This window comes from Leucoraja erinacea, chromosome 1 (genome assembly GCF_028641065.1).
Source record: "Leucoraja erinacea ecotype New England chromosome 1, Leri_hhj_1, whole genome shotgun sequence".
Classification (NCBI taxonomy): Eukaryota; Metazoa; Chordata; class Chondrichthyes; order Rajiformes; family Rajidae; genus Leucoraja; species Leucoraja erinaceus.
The window spans coordinates 114,896,840-114,919,314 of NC_073377.1; the positions used below are offsets into that span (position 1 = coordinate 114,896,840).

Sequence of the window (22,475 nt, forward strand, 5' to 3'; positions counted from 1 at the left end):
TGGCTTTAAATGGCCACGGACTTGCTAGCGCCAGCCGGGGCCTTTGACCTCGACTTCGGGAGAGGAATGGAGAGCAGGGGAGTGACAAGACTTTGCCTTCCATCACAGTGAGGAGGAGACTCACTGTGATGGATGTTTGTGTGAATTGTGTTGGTGTGTGTCTTGGTTCTTTTCTTGTATGGCTGCAGAAACCAAATTTGGTTTGAACCTCATGTGAGGTTCAAATGACAAATAAAAAAAAGGTATTGTATTGTGCATTTACCCTATCTATTCCTCTCATGATTTTATACACCTCCATCTGATCATTAGGGGATATCTTTGTTCATCCGTGTTCTAAATAGTTGATCCCTTATTTTGTAAACAGTGATTTCCAATTCTAGAATCTCCAAATAGAGGAAACATCCTTTCCATATATATCCAGTCTAGATCTTATACCTGTCAATTAAGTCATCACCTTGCATTCTTATAAACTCCAGGAGACCTGTCACACTTTCCTAATACATCAGCCACCATCTCAGATGCCAGAGCTCCAAACTCAGGCCAGGCAGTATTCCCTGCAGATGGTGCTCCAGCACTTTGTGTTTTGCTCAGGATTCCAGCATCAGCAGTTCAATGTGTATCCATCTCAGATTCCAGGCTTGGAGAGCCGATGCCACCTCTTGGTATACAATTTCAAGGACCAGGCTCTGGAAGTTGAAGAGGAGTTAAATAATCCAGGTACAAAGGCTTGTTCTCAAACCATTAACCAGATCATCTCCAATTCTCTTTCCTGCCGTTTTATTAATTTTGATCTCATGTACTATTACAACATGGTCACAGCAAGCTTGTGGAACAGCACATCCACTGGTCATTTCTCGCCTCCAGACCTTCACCTCCCACCTACCCCCACCCCCCACTTTGAGTCTAAAAAAGGGTGCGGACCCAATACATCCCCCATCCCTTTGCTCCAAAGATGTTCCCTGACCCACCGAGTTACTCCAGCACTTTGTGTCTATCTTTGGTATAAACCAACATCTGCATTCCTTTGTTTCTCCATCTCCTTTTGGCTACAGATTTCCAAAATTAGGAAGGGTAATAGACAGGAAAGATAGTTGGAAAGGTTTCCCGATAGCAGAGATGTTTAAAACTTGAGGATATAGGATTAGAGTCAGAAGTAAAAAAGTTTAGAGCAGATTGAAAAAAAGAGGTTTTTACACTCAAAGGGTGGTTGGAATCTGGAACACAGAGTGAAGTTGTTGGAGGCAGAGACCCTTGCAACATGTGAGGTGGCACAGTTATAGAGTTGCTGCCTTACTGCGCCAGAGGCCCGGGTTTGATCCCGACTACAACTGCTGTATGGAGTTTGTACATTCTTCCTGTGATCGCATGGGTTTCATCCAGGTGGTCCGGTTTCCTCACATATCCCAAAGAGGTGCAGGTTTGTTGGCAAATTGACCTCTGTGTATTGCCCCTAATGTATAGGAAGTGGATGAAAAAGAGGGATAACATAGAACTGGGAGACTGTTCGATTCATCTGTTCTAGCACATTGACGACATTAGACTTTGTCTGAGGAATTGATTGCTACAATGCTGAGAACTATATTCTGCACTCTGTATCTTCCTCTTTTCTCTATCTATTGTACTTGAGTATGAACTGATTGCATCTTTGTATAATATTATCTGATCTGTTTGGATCTCATGCCAAACAAAGTTTTTCTCTGGACCTCAGTACACGTGATGATCATCCATGTCCTCCAGAGATACTGCCTGACCTGCTGAGTTACTCCAGGTGCTGTGTCCTGTTTTGCAAAGCAGCTTCTGCAGTTCCTGGATTCGACATTAAATTATTTTAAGGAGAAATTAAAAGTATCTGTTGGAATGGGTTTTACACTGAAATATGTATTGTGCTGGCTCAACATGCCTGAGCGAGTTACAGGCTGTGGAAGAGATGGAATAAAATGAGGTGGCAACAAAGCAAGTGTTTGAGGAAGACAAGAGTCCCGACCCAAAACGTCGCCCATCCACTCCCTCCTCAGATGCTGCCTGATCCACCGAGTTCCTCCAGCACTTTATGATTTGTTGGGGAAGACATTTCTGGCTGGTAAAAGTCAACATGAAAAGAGTTAGCCATTTGGACTCAAAGCAATAAACCAATTTGTCACAGGAGGCCATTTGGCCCATCAAGTCTCTGGCTGCACATGGAGTAATCCGGTTCCCCCACTAATTTTCCCTTTAATAGACTCCTCCCCCCCCCCCCCCCAACATTAATTCTGTCACCAACTACACAAGGGGCTATTTGCAATGGTCTATTAACCTATCAAACTGAACATCTTTGGGATGTGGGAGGAGACCAGCGCATCCAGAGGAAAAACGTGCAAACTCCACACAGATAGCACCAGAGGCCAGGATTGAAACGGGATGACTCGACCTGTGAGGCAGCAGTTCTACCAACTGCACCACCCCCTGATTGAGCAAAAACAGAATTGAAGGTTTGCAATGGTTTACAGACCTGTGACAATAAGTGGTAGATGTGACATGTTGTATCTGGATGCAATATCCTATTACATTATAGCACTAATCTCCATACAACGTACCTGCATCTGTAAGGAAGCATCAGTCTGTAACATCTTTGTTTTTGCCTGGGCGTTCAAAACAAAGGGGTAGGTGCAGAAAGCAACAGGGACCTGGAACAGATCAGGTAACACATCTTAAGACCAAACAGCAACCCTACAAATAACACATGTAACCGTCCTGAGAATCGGAGAAACACGAGTCTCAGCTTTGGTGCAGTGGTGCCAATCTCCATTTTGGATTTGAATTCACAGGATCAAAACCCTATTTTACAGAACATAGAACTGTACAACAAATGAAACGGCCCGTCGGCCTACAATGTCAGTGCCAAACATGATGCCAAGTTAAACTGATTCCATCAGCCTGACTAAGATCCACAACCCTCTATTCCCTGCAGGTCCATGTACCTACATATAGCCTCTTAAGCACCACTATCGTATCTGTCATCCCTGGCAATGCATTCTAGGCCCCCACCACTCTCTATGTAAAATATTTGTCCTGCACATCTCCATTCAACTTACCTCCTCTCAGCCTGTAGCTACAGCCTCAAGTGTTGGATATTTCCACCCTGGGAAAAATGTTCTGACTGTCTACTATCTATACCTCTCACAATTTGATACATTTCCCCTCAACCTCCAACGTTCCAGAGAAAACAATCCAAGTTTATCCAACCTCTCCCTGTAGCTAATACCCCCTCATCCAGGCAGCAGTCTTGTTTTAGTTACTTTTAGTTTTGTTTTTTTATCATGTGTGCCGAAGTACAGTGAAAAACATTTGTTGTTTATCTACCTAGGCCTCAGAATTTTATTAACAATATTTGTCTAACCTGATGCCTCACTTTATGTGCGGAGATGTTAAAGTGCGGCCAAGACATGACCTCTCGGGTGAAAGCAAACAACACACGGGCGTATGACATGGTCATCGCAGTACTTATATTAACAGGTCACAGTCAGGGACCAATGATCCACAGGTGAGAGCTTGAATCCCAACATGCCAGATTGGAATTTTAAATCCATGTAATTAAATTAATCTGGAATTAGTTTAGAGATAGAGCTCGGAAACAGGCCCTTCGGCCCACCAGGTCCACGCCGACCAGCAATCCCTACTATCTCGGAACAACACTATCCTATACCCACTACGGACAATTTTTTAAAACATTTATACCAAGATAAATAACCTACAAACCCGTACGCCTTTGGAGTTTGGGAGGAAACCGAAGAACACGGAGAAAACCCACGCAGGTCACGGGGAGAACGTGCAAACTCCGTACAGACAGCACTCGTAGTCGGGATCGAACCCAGGTTTCCGGCGCTGCATTCGCTGTAAGGCAGCAACTCTACCGCTGGGTCACCGTGCTTGTATCATTCAGGAGAATGAAGAAACTATTCATTATTGATAATAACCCAATCTGGTTCATGACTGTCCTTCAGGAGGAGAAAGCTACTTCCCTTACGTAGACTGGTATACAGGTAACTCCAGTCTCAGCAAGAAGATGGATTCCTCGCTTAGCAGTGATTAGCAAAGGGGACTAAATCCTGGCAATGTCATACAGTCATACAGCGTGGAAAGAGGCCATTCGGCCCAACTTGCCCGCATCAACCAACATATCCCATATACACCAGTCCTACCTGCCTGCGATTGGCTCATATCACTCTAAAGCTGTCCTACCCATGTGCCTGTCTAAATGTTACTTAAAAGTTGCATTATGCCTGCCTCAACTACCTCCTCCAACAGCTCTTTCCACATACCCACCACCCTTTGTGTAATAAATTTCCCCCTCAGGTTCCCATTAAATCTTTCCTCCCTCACCTCAAACCTATGGCGTTTGGTTCTCGATTCCCCTACTCGGGGCAAAAAACTCTGCTTACCTGTGGATCATTGCTCCCTGACTATTCCTCTCATGATTTTGTACACTTCTAGAAGATCACCCCTCATCCTCCTGGGTTCCAAGGAATAAAACCCTTTAGCCTGCTCAACCTCTCCCTATAGCTCAGTCCGTCGAGTCCTGGGAACATCTTAGTAAATCTTCTCTGAAACTTTTCAAGCTTGACAACATCTTTTCTTCAACACGCCAGTGAAGATTCACGTTACTTAAAGCAGTGAGAATTAACAAGAACCTCTCACTCGGACTAACCACTGAACAAAGGTTGGGCCTTCACATGGGATCGTGCTCTTCCCAAGCTTACCTGTGCAAGTCTGTTGTGCTGCAAATACGTTGTCACAACCTGTAGATGTTTTGTTCAGAGATACAGCGTGGAAACAGGCCCTTTGCCCCACCCCACCGAGTCCGCACCGACCTATAATCACCCGTACACTAGTTCCATGTTATCCCAGTATTGCATCCAAACATACTAGGGGCAATTTACAGAAGCCAATTAGCCTACAAACCTGCACATCTTTGGAATGAGGAAGACCTGCTTAGTTTAGAGATACAGCATTGAAGCAGGCCCTTCGGCCCACTGAGTCTGCGCCGACCAGTGATCACCCATACACTAGTTCTATCCTACACACTAGTGAGAATTTACAGAAGCCAATTAAACAACAAGTCTTTGGAATGTGGGAGAAAACCGGAGCACCCGAAGGAAAGCCACACGGTCACAGTGAGGACGTGCAAACCCCACACAGACAGCGCCGGCAGTCAGGATCAAACATAGGTCTCAGGGGCTGTGAAGCAGCAACTCTACCGCTGCGCCACCCGTGATTTGATAGGGTAATTTATACAACAGGTCATTGCCCAACTAAATTGACCAACATTTAAAAAAAAAAAAAATTTTAAAAGGCGTTGCCTACCTCTGCAATAGCTGGTTGTAGTTTCTGCAAAATGAAAGCACATGTTAATTACAGAGAAGTGGAGAAGAGAAGTAAGAGCCCACGCCAATTTACAAAACTGTAAAAGATTTAAAGGGGTGCACTTACCACTCCAGCATGTTGGGACGCCCAGTAAAGATAATCAGATTCAATGTTGACCAAGTTGTTGAGTTCATGGATGTAAAACATATCATAGTCAACATGGTTAGCGATTGTATTCACCTGTGCCATGATGAGGAAGGAAAGACTAGTTCAGTGGTGGCACTCTCATTTCCAGGTAAAAAAAAATAAGAATCACAGGATCAAACTCCTGCCTTGGTTCATACGAGGAGAGCTGCAACACTCATGCAAGGAGTTAGCAACCACGAGGAGTTGTGAGCACCGTTTGTAGTTATGCCAACATTAAAATCCTATGTAACAATTTTTAACCCAACACATCCAAACTGCTGGGCCATTGAGATCACCTGAATTTGCAGCCGATTTCCGAGTATTATTTTCTGTTGAAATGTCCCGACCCAAAACGTCACCTATCCATTTCTTCCGCAGATGCTGCTTGATCTAAGTTACTCCAGCACTTTGGGTTTTACTGAAGATTCCAGCATTTCAGGTTTTACTGAAGGCTCCTTGTGCCTCTGGCTGTCATTTTCATCTGCTTCCTTGAGCAGATGACTGAGACACCCTTACAAAGCCAACAGAGACCTACACTCCAGTCAGGTTTAGAGATTAGATTAGATTCAACTTTATTGTCATTGCACAAGTACAAGTACAACAAAATGCAGTTTTGCATCTAACCATAGTGCAAAGTAGTAAAATGCTGATTAAAACAATATATACAAATGAGGATATATTGATGTATGTATGCATATACATATATGCAGATAGTTGTTAAGGTACAAAAGATTGACGTGCTATATTCTGGTGAATAGAGCTTAACTGTAAATTATAAAATCTATAAATAATACTGATGAGAAGGGAGGGGGGGGGCTAGCGCCGGGCCTGTGAGTTCAGCGGAGTAATAGTGTTTTGGAAGAAGCTGGTCCTTAGCCTGCTGGTGCGAGACCCGAGGCTCCTGTACCACCTCCCTGGTGAGAGGAGGGCAAACAGTCCATGGTTGGGGGTGTGAGGGGTCCTTAATGATTTTGCCCGCCCGTCTCAGACACCGTGTGCGGTGAAGGGCAGCCATGGCAGGTATTCAGACCCCGCTGCAGTTTAGTACATAGCAACAAGGAACTGTAGATGCTGGTTTATAAAAAAAACACAAAGCATTGGAGTAACTCAGCGGGTGGGTCAGGCAGCATCTCTGGAGAACATGGATAGGTGGCGTAGAGGTGACAATACATTTCTATCATAGAGATACAAAGATTGAAATACATTGCGGAAACAGGCGCTTCAGTCCGCGCTGAACAGCGTTCACTAACCTACACGCACAAGAGACAATTTTTACAACTTGCCAATTAAGCTCTAAACCTGTACGCCTTTGGAGTGTGGGAGGAAACCGGTGCAACCGGAGAAAACCCACACAGTCACAGGAGAACGTACAAATTCCACCCAGACAGCGGCCACAGTCAGGATCAATCCCGGGCCTCTGGCGCTGTAAGGCAGCAACTGTACTGTGCCGCGCATCAATCAATCCTAACAGGTACCTTGTGCAGCTTTTCCAAAACTTCAAGAGCATCCTTGATGTAATGGCTAAAGACAGGAGCCAACAGCACGGTTCTCATTCTGGTCAGCAGGTACACAACTGCATGTTTATAGAGCTCCACCAATCGGCCAAAGTAGCTCGCACCCACCCAACACCACCAGTTATCTGCAAGAAGAAAAGAAGGAAAGAAACTCATGTTTATCCACGAGTTTGGCCACATAATATCAGGAAACTGTAGTGTGATCTGGTAGAGTTAGCGTCATCCACTGTAGTACCCATCCACCCATCACTACTCTCACTCACTGAACCCTCATCCACTATTCCTCTCAGTCCCCCCGGTTTCAAGTCTGCCCTTTTTAAATTGCTCCCTCACTCGAAAACATCACCCAGTCATTCTCGCCGGTGATGCTGCCTGTCCCGCTGAGTTACTCCAGCATTTTGTGTCTATCTTTGGCTTAAACCAGCATCTGCAGTTCCTTCCTACATGTGCTGCCTGACCTGATGAGCTACTCCAGCATTTTGTGTCTAAACTCATTCTAAATACTTTTGCCCCAATGGATCCCATTAATCTTTCCTACTTCTCTTGGGCTTCTGTGTCCAAGTGTCTCATGACAGAGCCATCTCTGACCACATCTCACCCACCACTCAGAATCTGCTTGCAAATGCCTTCTGCAGCCACACTTAGAAAAAACTCCAGACACCTTTAAAGCCCCCATCTGCCACAGGCCACTGCCTAGTGAGCTGTGTTTAGTTTAGTTTAGTTTAAAGATACATCATAGAAACAGCCCTTCAACTCACCAAGTCCATGCCAGCCATCAATCACCTTTTCACACTGGTTCTATGTTATCCCACTTTCTCATTCACTCCGTACACTCTAGGGGCAGTTTTACAGAAGCCAATTAACCTACACATCTGCGTGTCTTTGGGATGTGGGAGGAAACCGGAGCACCCGAAGGAAACACATGGTCACAGGGAAAAATGTGCAAACTCCACACAAACAGCATCCGAGGTCAGAATCGAACCTGCGTCTCCAGCACTGTTAGGCAGTGGCTCTACAGGCTGCGCCACTGTGCCGCCACGTGCTCACCATGATACTTATGCGATGATCAACTCAAGCCAAGAGTCAATTCAACTCATTTCCAGAGTCAATATTCATTGCCTTTGGTTTTAGCCCATTCCCCAACTATTGTTTTTGGTTGAGACTGCTTGCAACTTTCCCATGCTATCCAGCCAACATAATTTCCTTCCATCACTAAAGAGACCTTTCCACAATATGGGCGGCACAGCGGTAGAGCAGCTGCCTTATAACGCCAGAGGCCCAGGTTGCTGTCTGTGTGGAGTTTGCATATTCTCTCTGTGACCGCATGGGTTTTCTTCCCACACTCCAAAGACGTACTTGTTTGTAGGTTAATTGGCTTCTGTAAATTGCCCCTAGGGTGTAGGATGCAAATTCGGGATAACATTTTTTTGAAGATGTAACAAGGAAAATGGACAATGGAGAGCTAGTGGATGTATTGTACCTGGAGTTTCAGAAAGCATTTGATAAGGTCCCACATAGGAGATTACTGGGCAAAATTAGGGCACATGGTATTGGAGGTAGAGTGTTGACATGGATAGAGAAGTGGTTGGCAGACAGGAAACAAACAGTAGGGATTAGCGGGTCCCTTTCAGAATGGCAGGCAGTGACTAGTGGGGTCCCACAAGGCTCGGTGCTGAGACCGCAGCTATTTACAAAATACAACAATGATTTGGATGAAGGGATTCAAAGTAACATTAGCAAATTTGCAGATGACACAAAGCTGGGTGGCAGTGTGAATTGTGAGGAGGATGCTATGAGAATGCAGGGTGACTTGGACAGGTTTGGGGAGTGGGCAGATACATGGCAGATGAAGTTTAAAGCGGATAAATGTGAGGTTATCCACTTTGGTAGCAAAAACAGGAAGACTATCTAAATGGCGTCGTTGAGAAAAGGGGAAGTACAACGGGATCTGGGGGTCCTCGTACATCAGTCTATAAAAGTAAGCATGAGGTACAGCAGGCAGTGAAGAAAGCAAATGGCACGTTGGCCTTTATAACAAGAGGAATCGAATATAAGAGCAAAGGGGTTCTTCTGCAGTTGTACAGAGCCTAAGTGAGACCACACCTGGAGTATTGTGTGCAGTTTTGGTCCCCTAATTTGAAGAAGGACATTGTTGCTATTGAGGGAGTGCAGCGTAGGTTTACAAGGTTAATTGCCGGGATGGCGGGAATGTCATATGCTGAGAGAATGGAGCAGCTGGGCTTGTACACTCTGGAGTTTAGAGGGATGAGAGAGCATCTAATTGAAACATATAAGATTGTTGAGGGCTTGGACACACTAGAGGCAGGAAACATGTTCCCGATGTTGGGGGAGTCCAGAACCAGGGGTCACAGTTTAAGAATAAGGAGTAAGCCATTTAGAATGGGGACGAGGAAACACATTTTCTCACAGAGTGGTGAGTCTGTGGAATTCTCTGCATCAGAGGGCGGATGATGCTTTCAAGAGAGAGCTCTTGAAAATAGTGGAGTCAGGGGATATCGGGAGAAAGCAGGAACGGGGTACTGATTGGGGATGATCAGCCATGATCACATTGAATGGCGGTGCTGGCTCGAAGGGCCAAATGGCCTATTCCTGCACCTATTGTCTCTTGTCATAGTGCTTGCGTACAGGTACGATTGCTGGTCAGCGCAAACTCGGTGGGCCGAAGGGCCCGTTTCCACGCTATATCTCTAAACTAAATGAAATGAAGGGTAAGTTGCTCTTTATGGTCAGTATGGATTTGGTGGGCCGAATGGCCCCTTGCCAAGCTGAGTGATGCAATCATCTCTAGACATGCTCAATACCTACCCAACACTTTGCTTGGGTTGACGTCCAGGTGGAGAATGGCAGCGGCAAAAGGAAGTGCAAAGGTCAAATAACTCTTGGAATCTTGGAAAAGAGGAAACGCTGGTAATATCAAGAAGGCTCTCATCGCCTCAACGTCAGGAGGCGAAGTCGGCAACTGGGAGAGGAGGCGATTCTCCACCGTCACAGACACCTGTAGAAGGGAAAGAAGCCCCAGAGGGATGTCAATGGGGTTGCATTGATGAAGCTCAGCTGAGGAGAACAAATCCAAACGCCACAGCAGCAGAATTAAGGGGGCATCACTTCAGACTGAGATGGGGAGATACTTCTTCACTTTGAGAGAGGCAGATCTTTGGAAGTCTCTGCCCTAGAGAGCCCGCAGGGACCCAGTTTTGAATGAACTTTGTGACTCATAGCCATAGTCAAACAGCCTAGAAACAGGTATTCAGCCTAACTTGCCCACACCAACCAACATGCCTCATTTACACCAGTTCCACCTGCCTGCATTTGGCCCATATCCCTCCATATCCTAGCCAAGTACCTGTTCAAATGTCCCTTTTGATAGTTTATTTTATTTGTGTGGCTGTATAGCAACTCAATTTCACTGCACCAATTGGTGTATGTGACAATAAATGTAATTTGAACTTGACGAACTACCTGCCATAATTAATCGTCCGGCATCTCGTTCCATTTACCTACCACACATTTTTGTAAAAAAGGTTTCTCCACAGGTTCCTCCAAAATCCCCCCCCCCCCCCCCCCCCCCCCCCCCCCCCCCCCCCATTAGACCCATGTCTTCTGCTTCTCAATCCCCAACGTGGGTAAAAGACTCAACAGATTTAATATATAAAAAAAAACTGCAGATGCTGGTAAATCAAAGGTAGACACAAAATGCTGGAGTAACTCAGCGGATGAGGCAGCATCTATGGAGAGAAGGAATTGCCGATGTTTCGGGTCTCAACCCGAAACGTCACCAATTCCTTCTCTCCATAGATGCTGCCTCACCCGCTGAGTTACTTCACCATTTTGTATCTACCAACAGATTTGATAGGAACCCGAGGGGAAATCTCTTCACTCAAAGGGTGGTGGGTATATAGATCGAGCTGCCAGAACAGGTATTTGAGACAGGTACCTGCAATAGCATTTAAAAGAAAGGGACGACTTGGGCCAAAAGGCATGTTTCTGTGCTGTATGACTATAATCCTGTCTCCACTTCTAGATATTAATACATCCCAGAGATCAGTGGGTAGAGCAGGAGAATGGTGATGTGATGGAAGAACTTGCCGCGACGATTGGCAGAGCAGAGCACCTGCTGCCTTACATCAACCGGGAACCATCTCAATCAACCCAAACATTGGGGAGAAAATTATAAATTTGTGTGGGTTTTTATTTTACACCTGATGAGCAACAGCTGATAGAGCTGATGCCCTAAAGCAGTGGTTCCCTTCCTTTTTTAGCTCATGGCCCCCTTGGGATCTTTTAATTTTTCTGTGGCCCCCCCCCCCCCCGACATTATAAGCGGAAAAAAGTACTTCAATATTATAATACCTTCCATAAAAATGTCAGTGTCTATTAATTGCACATATATTCTCATTTATTCTATCCCACAAACATCAAAAATATTTAAACTACATAGATTGAAATGTATTACAACTGAAATTTAGGAGGCAACTTGGTCACAGGGAGAATGTGCAAAGGGAGGTAGCTCTGTGGCCCCCTTCATTGAACCTGTGGCCCCCTAAATCCCAAAGTTTTTCTGTGGCCCCCTGAAATTTGCCATTGGGGGCCATATGGCCAGAGGTTAGGAATCACTGCCCTAAAGCATCAGGGACCCGGTTTGATGCCGGACTTCAAAGCTGTCTGTGTAGAGTTTGCACATTCTCCCTGTGACCATGTGGGTTTCCTCCAGGTGCTCCGGTTTCCACCCACATCCCAAAGGTGTGCAGGTTTGTAGGTTAATTGGCCCCTGTAAAATTTAAAAAAAGCCCCTAATGTAAAGGGAGTGGACGGGAAAGTGGGAAAACAGAACTAGTGTGAACGGGTGATAGATGGTCGGCATGGATTCGGTGGGCCGAAGGACCTGTTTCCCCACTGTATCTTTAAAACAAAAATCTGAACTAAAAACTAAACTAAATTTAAATAACCCTATAAATTATATCAATTTTCATTGTTCATTTTTAGTGTAAACATTTAAACAAAATAATCTTTTTTAATTATTAAAAACCATGTTAACAATTAAAAATAGAAGTTCTACCCATTTACTGCAGATCTATGATATGGGGCTATGGGCAGCACAGTGGTAGAGTTGCTGCCTCACAGCATGTAATAAGAGTATAGCAGATAGCGCTGTGGCCGGTAGCGCTATATTTAAAGCTTCGCGCACCAAATCTGCTGCCGGGAAGGCTTCAGGAAGTTGTAAAATTGTCCCTAGTGTGTAGGATTGTGTTAGTGTAGGCCGGTGCAGTTTCAGTGGGCCAAAGAGCCTGTCTCTGCTCTGTATCTCTAAAGCCTAAACACTTACCGTATTTCCCAGCAATTAAGACGCACCTGCGTCGAAGACGCACCCCCATTTAGAGTTCCTAAATGTTGAAAAAAAGCCTGTCGGAACAGGATCAAGGGTTTGGTTTAGCACCCAGGTCGGCTGCCAGGACTGGCTGTAGCACCCAGGTCAGCTCGCTTGCCCCAGGTCTGGCCTTGACACCCAGGTCGGCTGCGTGCCCCTGGACTGGCTGCAGTTCCCGGTCGTGAAAACTACCGGTAATTGAAAAAAAAAAAACGCCTGCGGGCTGGATGAGCTTGGGTTAGGGTTGCCACCTGTGTTAGGCCTCATTGTGCCCCCCCCCCCCCCCCCTTGTTATAAAAGCGATTTGGCCCAAGTCTATCTTTCTTGGCTAACAATCTAAACTTTGGCCCCCAAGACGCAGGTAAATTTTCGGGCCTTATTTTAGGGTAAAAAAATGGTGTCTTCATTGCCGGGAAATACAGTAAGTCAAGTAAGTAGGTCAGCCTAAAGTAAAGTTCATACATCAGCCCGGAGATAATCCCAAGTATAAAAGGGCGACTTGCCCACTCCCTCAACCAGAAGCAAAGCATAGCAAAGCGAGCGAGCTCCAAGCCCTGCAATATTAACAGTTTACCTGCTGGAGTAACTTGCAATATGGTGACTTCACCATGTTCTCAAAAAATAATCGGATTGCATTCAAGTCAATGCCTGGGTTCCGAGGACTGGTTTTGAAATGCTCATCATTCCTGCAGCAAAAACAAGTAGATTTTACTCATCACCGATCCATTCCGTTGCAATCGGCGCTTTACTCTCATAAAATAGATCAATATTTTGGGTTACTATCATTTATAGACATAGCAGCAAATAATTTGACAATAGTTAATATTTACATCTTAATAATAACACAGATCTAACTCCAAACTTAGTCAATGGATGATACTTACAGTAATTGTCACATGTTTCGAGGTGCAGGGAAATGCTTTGTTTTGCATACAAGCCGGTAAAATGATGTCGCAGACCTCACCTATGCTATACACAAGAGTCGCCATGTTTTGGTGCCGACAAAGTTACAACAGTTCATCGAAAATCGGTGGTAGACCTTGACTTGTAAAACCCTTTGGAACTACCAGAGGCTGTGACAGGCTCGATATGAAAGCAACCCTTTGGGGTTATGATCAGGCTGCAGCCTAATTACAAGATTGTTTTACCATTCTCAAACGGAATATCTGATAAATAGGCAGTATTGGACACTAAGCAGCTAGGGAAATCTATGGGCAACACACATTTCCCCATGTTGCAGTTGCGATTTTCCAGCAACTGGTGTCCAGCACCTCCTTTAAACCAGAAAACATTAGGAGAGCGTATTTGAAATCCTCCCTGAAGTCCCCCTGAACATATGGCGCCTCCGCCTGGTGAGGTGGCCGATCTCGACCTCATCGGGACTTCTGTAGCCAATCGGTGGGTCAAATTTGCCGCCTGTGGCCAGGGCTCTGGAACTTGGGCTCGGCCGGAAACGGCAGATCCGTTCCCATTGCCGACTTTGATGCTGACTTTGTGGGCCGGTATCTCGGCACCCCGAGGCCGTGACCTCTGTTGGTCCGGCAAAACTAATAAAATGGCAAGGTTCTGGAATCAAGGGTGCCGGAAAATCGGTGGTGGTGGATCTGCACTTGCCCTTTGGAATAACCAGAGTCTGTGACAGGCTCGATAGAAAAGCAAGCCCTATTTACTACTCACATTAAAAGTAATTGTACTTACTGATGGTTAAGAAAACTGCCATTTAAACACCCAGGTGAAGAAAAGATCACGTTCAATTCACTGCAAAATAAAAATGTGGAAAAGTGAAAAAAAAAAACAGGTAAATCAGTTGAATATCTATATTACTAAATCTCTGTTCTTGACCGCTTTTGGCTTTCTGTGCTGCGATTTCCAAGAGAACGCTGCCACCTACGGCCGTCATTTTTGGCCACCTCGCTCAGAGCCCCCCTCCGCCGCATCTGTGCTCACTATGGGATCTTTGGTGCGGAGACGGAAGCCGGTTACGGAAATGGGACCAAAAATTACCCATGAATCTGCCCATGACCGTACTATGTCTTTTTCGTCCAGTGATCTATCTTGCTTGGTATAGGATCTTTGGATGCAACAGGGTGCAAGACAATTAGTGTGCGAGGCAATTGTCAGATAAACAGCAGCTCATTCTGTTTGTGTCAGTGGGAACAAGGCCAATAATGAATAAAACATAAGATGGATGATTAAAATGACAAAGGGCAAGATTCCTCAGGGGATTGTTAGTTGCCATGTGAGATCAAAGGGAAAAAATATATATAAACGTATTATCAAAAAGAAGGTAGACACAAAATGCTGGAGTAACTCAGCGGGGTAGGCAGCATCTCTGGAGAGAAGGAATTGGTGACGTTTTGGGTCGAGACCCTTCTTCAGACCGTTGTCAGGGGAGTGGGCGGGACAGAGATAGAATGACAGAGATATTCGTACCAATTACTTTTTGTCAACAAAACATGCACAATGGTAATTGAGAGGGGATCTTATAGAAATGTATAAAATTATAAAAGGACAGGGCAAGCTAGATGCAGGAAAAATGTTCCCAATGATGGGGGAGTCCAGAACCAGGGGCCACAGTCTAAGAATAAAGGGGAAGCCATTTAAGACTGAGATGAGAAAAAATGTTTTCACTCGGAGAGTTGTGAATTTGTGGAATTTTCTGCCACAGAAGGCAGTGGAGAGCAATTCACTGGATGTTTTCAAGAGAGAGTTAGATAGAGCTCTAGAGGCTAGTGGAATCAAGGGATATGGGTCGAAGGCAGGCACGGGTTACTGATTGTAGATGATCAGCCATCACAATAGCAGTGCAGGCTCGAAGGGCCAAATGGCCTCCTCCAGCACCTATTTTCTATGTAATGTGCAGCAGTAGAATAGCTGCCTTACAGCGCCAGAGACCCGGGTTCAATCCAGACTATGGGTGCTATCTGCATGGAGTTTGCATGACTGCGTGGGTTTCCTCCAGGTGTTTTGGTTTCCTCCCACATTCCAAAGACGTACAGATTTGTAGGTTAATTGGGTTCTGTAAATTGCTTTTAGTGTGTGGGATAGAACTAGCGCACGGGCATCCGTGATCGGTGGGCCGAGGGGCCTATTTCCACGGTGCATCTCTAAACTATAAGCAATTTACTGCATCGGCAGTAGTCTGTAAAAGTCCTGCACAAATTCCTCAAGTTGGATAAACTGAAAATTGAAAGAAGCAAAAAAAACAATTGGCGAGGACACGCGTGTAATACTGGCCTTCATCTCCTGTGAGGGTCCCAAGTCTCCACTGCAACAGAAGTATAGCCCTGGCAGGGCCTGGGTCAAAGGGGATCTTAGTCAGGGGAGTAATATAGAAAATAGGGCAGGCCAATAGGTACGACTTGGAAGTGGTTCACTGTGGGAAACATGCTGTCCTCTTGGGCATTTGAGATCAATGAGTGAAAAACAAAGTCTGGGACGGCACGGTGGCGCAGCTGCCTTAGTGCACCAGAGTCACAGGTTTGATCCTGACTACGGGTGCTGCCTGTACAGAGTTTGCACGTTTTCCCCTGACCACGTGGGTTTTCTCCCTTTTCCTCCCACATTCCAAAGACATGCAGGTTTGCAGGTTAATTTGTTTCAGTAAACTGTCCCTAATATGTACGATTGTGCTACTGTGCGGGGTGATCGCTGGTCGGCACGGACTCGGTGGGTCGAACAGCCTGCTTCTGTGATGTATCTCCAAAGTCTGAAGTAAAGTCTAAAGGCTACTTGTCAATCGTAATCGAAGCTGGATCCATAACTTACTTCAGCACATCCTTCCCTGAAAGGCTGAGCAGCCACTTGTTATTGCTGTTGTTAATGATCCTGACCCGCCTGACAGGATCCATGCAGCGGAAGTCATCAGGGACTTGCGAGTTCTGTGAACGAGACATACAGCACGTTAAGCAGAGGTTTGGGGTGAAGTGCAAGATGGCTGGAATGACTGGCACTTTGAATGGGGCAGAAACCCCCTGCTGCTTCATTGTGAATGTACTTGTTGTCGAACAGAGGACAATAAGGCAAAATAAAGAGTTTAAAAAAAACTCAAATCATTCACAAGGAGGGGGACTGACTCCCCTCCCCTCCCCCCCCCCCCCCAATCTTTGCACGTCCCCCAAGCCTTTCCACTCGTCACTTTAATTCCATGTTTCATGTATTTGGTGTGGGTTTTTTTATGACAGTTGGCAGATCCATTTCCCTCCTGGGATAAATAAAGTTCCATCGTATCGTTGACAGTACGTGAGGGTGTTGGCAAAAGGGAGAGGTTGGGCAGCCTTGGAATTTTTCCTTGAAGCGCAGAAGGATGAGGGATGATCTTATAGACGTCTATAAAATCATGAGGGGAATAGATTGTCTAAATGCACAGAATTCTTTCCCCGCATAGGGGAATCTAGAAGCAAAGAACATGGGTTTATTGTGCCTATTCATCACAAGGTCCAGCATTCATTTTGCAAGTTAAATATGAGGGTTATTGAGATTTGCAGCTTTTGGAGATTCATGTGCTTAAGGGCCTGTCCCACTTGGGTGTAAAGTGCACATCATTTACGCGACATGATTTACGCGTCATGACGCGACATCGTTTACGCATCACACGCATGCCGTGACGCGCATGTGACGCACGCATGGCGTGCATTACACGCGCATGGCACGTGGTGAGATGTGGTGACGTAGGCCGTGACGCGTGGCGCCCAGGATTTTGGGATACGCGAAATCTTTGCGCGCCACCTGCACAACGCGTAAATGACGCCCAAGTGGGACAGTCCCTTTACTATTATGTTGCTAAATATTCCCCATGTCCATGGTCCCATCTTAACTACTGGGCAGGGTGAGGGGTGGAGTGGGTCGTGTCACACTAACTCCCCATCACTCAGCACACTACCCCAAATAACTCCCTATGCGGCACAGCTTGGTAAATAGACAAATAGGATATCTTGCTCCTTTCATTCATAAAGATAGCCTAAAACATCTTGCATCTAACACAATGCTTTCTAGAAAATAAATGTGGTCACTGTTATTATCTGAATGAGAACTGGATATTAAACTCCTCTGCCTGCATGTGATCCACATCTTTCCATTCCCTGCATATCCATGTGCCTTTCTAAAAGCCTCAAACGCTACTAATGAACCCGTCTCCACTACCACCCCTGGTAGCGTGTCCCAAATACCCACGTGTCGCACAGATCTCCTTCAAACATCATCTCTCTCACCTTAAAACTATGCCCTCAAGTCTGACATTTCCACCCTGGGGAAAAGGTTTTGACTATCTATAATAATCTCATAATTTTCAATACTTTTATCAGGTCTACCCTCAATCTCCAGCGTTCCAGATAAAACAATCCACGTTTGTCCAACCTCGCCTTGTTGCTAACACCCTTTAATCCAGGGAACATTCTGCTAATCCTCTGTTGCACTCCCACGAAAGCCTCCACATGCTTGCTGGAATGGGGCACCCAGCACTGCATACAATACTCCAAATGCAAGTCTTATAGAGGTGCATCATGACTTCCTGATTCTTATACTCAATGCTCCAATCAATGAAGGCGCGCAATCTGTGCACAGCGAGATCCCAGGAACAAATCAGGGAAATTAAAACCTGTTGGTGTTTCACTATTCGATGAAGTTTCAATGAAGCCCCCCCCCTCATCCTACTAAATAAACTCCAGTGGCCCAGTGCCATTTAACGCTCTGGTCCAGGGGACTTTGATGTGAATCACTGACTGTGACTTTTATTCATCGTGCTCCCACGTTCCCTGGCAGCACCCCGGACTTTACGTCACGGAGCAGCAACACGGTTGTTGCGTTGCCAGAGGATGCCTTCCCCGGGTCCGGCCTCACCTCTTGATGGAAGAAGAGGGCAAAGCTCTGATCGCCTCCGCAAGAGACCTGTTTCAGCACGCGGTAACTCGACTGGTCTGCCGGAAGAACAAAGCAAGTCTCAGTGGACAATAGTGGCGGTGGTCTACTCACACTCACTCACACTCACACACACACACACACACACACACTTCTCCGCTTATGGCGCCAACAGTCTGCTGACTTTGTGTAGGAAGGATGCTCGTGCAGATGCTGGTTTACATCGAAGATCGACACAAAGTGCTGGAGTAACTCAGCAAGTCAGGCAGCATCTCTGCAGAAAAAGGATGATGGGGTGATGTTTTGGGTCGGGACTCTTCTTCGGGGTCCTGACCCGCTGAGTTTCTCCAGCACTCTGTGTCTAGTTCGCCGACTTTAATCCTCTCACTCACAAATGCCACCCACCAACAGGGCACTTCAATAGCTACAAAAGATCCACTTGCCATAGTTATGTGACATTGTGAAAGCCAAGAGTACATCAGAAGGAGCAATAAAATGGAGACACAGGGAACTGTAGATGCTGGTTTACAAAATAAGACACAAAGCTCTGGAGCAACTCAATGGGTCAGTTAGCAATTCCAGAGAACATTGAGCGGTGATGTTTCGGGTCGGGACCCATCATCAGACTGCACACCAGAGCTAAAATTATTCTAATGTTGGGTTTGTTTCTACCCTGTACTGAATGGAGGAGATTAATCTTGGCAAAAGACTAGGTCCTTTCTTAGAAACAGAATCAGGCATCATTTGCCAGTTGAAGAGCCAGTAGTTCTAATTACTTATTGCACACATATTAAAATTCACACGGGATTGCATCTTGGACAATACACGGCATAGTGGTGCAACGGTAGAGTTGCTGCTTTACAGCCCCAGGGACCCGGGTTCGATCCTGACTCCAGGTGCTGCCTGTACGGAGATTACACGTTTTCCCAGGGTCTGCGTGGGTTTTCTCCGGGTACTCTGGTTTCTTCCCATATTCCAAAGACGTTCAGGTTTGTAGATTAATTCGCTTCTGTAAATTGTCCCTAGTGTTTAGGACGTGTTGGTCAACGTGGACTCAGTGGGCCAGAGGGCTTGTTTCCACGCTGTATCACTTAACTAAACTACCCAAACGGAATATTGCAACTTTCCACATTAAGTCAAAGGCCTGAACTATAGGGAGAGGTTGGGCAAGCTCGGACTTTACTTCTTGGAGTGCAGAAGACGAAAGGGTGATCTGCGGTTCCCGGAGGTTTTTGTCAGTCTCCCTAACTGCTTCCACTACCTGCAACCTCTGGCAACCACCTGCAACCTCCGGGAACCACACAGAAACCTTGGGTGGAGCGCAAAGTCTCCAGAGGTTTCCGTTCAGGTTTCCTAAGTGGGACAGGGGCATTAGGGTGTATAAAATAATGAGGGGACTAAATATGGTGAATGCACAGAGCCTTTAACCAGGGTAGGGAAATCAAGGACCAGAGGATATAGGTTTAAGGTGAGGAGAAAGAATTAACAGGAACCCGAGGGGTAATTTGTTCACTCAGAGTGTCGTGGATGAGACAAGGTGCCAGATGCAGGTGCTACAACAGGCGTTTAAAGCTTGCACAAGTACATGGATAGGAAAGGTTTAGATGAATATTGGGCAAATGAGACTAGCTGAAATGGCTAATTGATCAGCCTGGGCACATTAGACCGAGGGACCCGTTTCCATGCTTTATGACTGCGACTCAGTGATTCAGTCAACCCAACACACTGCACAGCTAAATGGGGACATTTTTAAGAAACGTCTGAAGAAGAGCCACCGCCCAAAACGTCATCTACCCTTCATCTCTGGAGATAGTGCCTGACCCGCCGAGTTAGTCCAGCACTTTGTGTCCACATTTTAAAGCATTGTCACTGCTCTTAAATGAGCTGTGAACTAATCCTTTCTTCATTTGCTGAGGAATTGCCATTTCCAACAATCCCAACGCCCCCCCCCCCCCCTCCCCCCACCACTTGAACATCTCCCATCTCCAAAAGTCTTCTCACTTAAAAAGACACCCTTAACACCTCCAGTCATCTCTTCACAGAGGCAAAGGTGGCGAGAGACCCCGACTCCAACGCTCACGTTCCCACGGCAAGCGAGTCCCATGTCCAACATACGCATGCCTTCCCCATGACCATGCCTCCTTAGGCTGAAACCTCACAGCAATGTCAACAGAGGGAGCTGTACTGGAAGGTGCCTATGACACCATGATTTAGTGACTTAAACCAAACACTTGAGTAGCTAAACACTTAAACCAAAAAGTCAAGTTTTGGGACGGCACAGTGGCACGTCGGGAGACTTGCTGCCTTGCAGCACCGTAGATCCAAGATCGATCCTAACCACGGGCGCTGACTGTATGGAATTTGTAAGTTCTCTGTGTGGCCCGCAATGGCCGCCTCGCCAATAGTCTGTCTCATCCCTTCCTTCTTTGTTGTTTTTTAGTATGTGTTAAATGTATGTTTTAGTGTTCTTTAGCTTGTTTTATGTGGGGCGTGGGTTTGGTGGGGTGAAACTTTGTTTAATCTCCTACCTCGACAGAGATGCGATTTTTTTTCCCGTATCGTATCTCCGTCCGCACTGCAGACTAACATCATGGAGTTGGCGGCCTCTGCTGGAGACCGACTTTGGGAGCTCCTACTGCAGGAGCCTGCAAGACTTATCACAGCGGAGCTGGCGTTCCCTGTCGGGGATCGACCTTGGAGCTCCAACTGCCAGAGTCTGCGGACTTAACATCGCGGAGCTCACGATCCCTGGTTAGAGACAGACTTTGGGAGCTCCAAGTCCCAGGAGCTTCCACCATCCCGATCGCGGGAGCTTCGATCGCCCCAACGCAGGAGCTTTGATCGTGGGAGAACAAAGAGGAAGAAGAGAAGACTAAATTGCCTTCCATCACAGCGAAGAATGTAGGGAATCCGCTGTGGTGGATGTTTATGTTAACTTTTGTGTAGTTGTGTGTCTTGTTGCTTCTTTTTTTTTAGTGTGATTGTATGTTAATCCAAGTTTCACTGTACCTCAATTGGGACAGGTGACAATAAACAAACCTTTGACCATGTGGATTTTCTCAGGGTGCTTCAGTTTCCTTCCACACTCCAGGTTTGTAGGTTTAATTGGCTTCCGCAAACTGTAAATTGTCCCCAATATGTGGGATAGTGTCAGTGTACGGGGATCGCTGCTCGGTGACTCGTGTACTCGGTGGGCCCGTTTACGCACTGTATCCGCAAACTAAAATTGAAGTGATGACTGAAAGGAGAAATGGCTCTTACTAAAATTAGGCCAAAAATGAATCAGACTCACTGTTTGGCCACAGACTGCACTCAAACATAAAACAATCTTAGAGAGGCAGGCTTGTTGGTTTATACTTACCAGTGGGGTGTGCCTTGTGCTTGTGAGTTACCCAGTTTCCAGCCACTCTGTATGGGACCTGAGCGTTAACCATGTGTCCAGACCCCAGCTGACCTCTGTTGCCACGTCCAAAAGCATAGACCAGTCCAGAGGAAGGAACAAAAGCAACTGTGTGCTGCCTGGAAGCAAAAGCAAGTCAAATATTTATCGTTGAGTTTCATGCAACCTGTAATATAACAGAATTTCAATCTATAACTTCTGCAACTTGTTCTAAACAACTGCCTCCATCTTGGTAGATTCTTGGTTGAGCTATCCATGTTCTCCAGAGATATCCCTTGGCTCGCTGAGTTACTCCAGCACTTTGTGTCCTCTTGTTTAAACCAGCATCTGCAGTTCCTTGCTTCTACATATAACTAAAGCCTTCCCACTTCTTTGAAGTCCAGGAGGCTGAGGGGTGTTCTGATAGAGGTCTATCGTCTATCCAGACAAAATATTGCACCTCTGAACATGACGTTGAAGGCCTGAACTATAGGGATGGTGAAAATGTGACAAGAATGGGGGTTGGGGTCAAATGGGTGGTGAAGGAAGGAGTTTTAGGCGAGGCATTGGTTGAAGTCTGAAAAGGGGTTCCGACCTGAAACGTCATCTATTCCTTTTCTCCAGAGATGCTGCCTGAACCACTGAGCATTTTGTGTCCGTCTAAGCTAGGAATGACTCTGTCGCTCTTCGAGATTGTTTTGGAAAGTAACTAGGGACAGGAGACATCCACTCAGCCCTCCTGGTCTAATCTATACTTGACTGCGTCTCTCAAACTTCACTCTCACTCCTTTGAATCCATAATTAAAGAATATTA

The 22,475-nt window shown here is 46.0% G+C and overlaps 1 protein-coding gene across 2 annotated transcripts in view; it reads right to left on the reverse strand.

Moving 5' to 3' along the window:
- LOC129700874 (probable E3 ubiquitin-protein ligase HERC3) overlaps positions 1 to 22,475 on the reverse strand; it is a 62,629-nt gene that overhangs the window by 17,013 nt on the left and 23,141 nt on the right. For both annotated transcript variants that reach the window (XM_055641646.1, XM_055641656.1), the window contains 10 exons: positions 21,644 to 21,801; positions 18,265 to 18,341; positions 16,195 to 16,307; positions 14,125 to 14,184; positions 13,001 to 13,112; positions 9,867 to 10,056; positions 7,002 to 7,165; positions 5,467 to 5,580; positions 5,341 to 5,364; positions 2,574 to 2,663 (listed from right to left, as the gene is read on the reverse strand). In XM_055641646.1, coding sequence (XP_055497621.1) covers positions 2,574 to 2,663; positions 5,341 to 5,364; positions 5,467 to 5,580; positions 7,002 to 7,165; positions 9,867 to 10,056; positions 13,001 to 13,112; positions 14,125 to 14,184; positions 16,195 to 16,307; positions 18,265 to 18,341; positions 21,644 to 21,801 — 1,102 coding nt within the window. The remainder of the gene's footprint in view (positions 1 to 2,573; positions 2,664 to 5,340; positions 5,365 to 5,466; positions 5,581 to 7,001; positions 7,166 to 9,866; positions 10,057 to 13,000; positions 13,113 to 14,124; positions 14,185 to 16,194; positions 16,308 to 18,264; positions 18,342 to 21,643; positions 21,802 to 22,475) is intronic.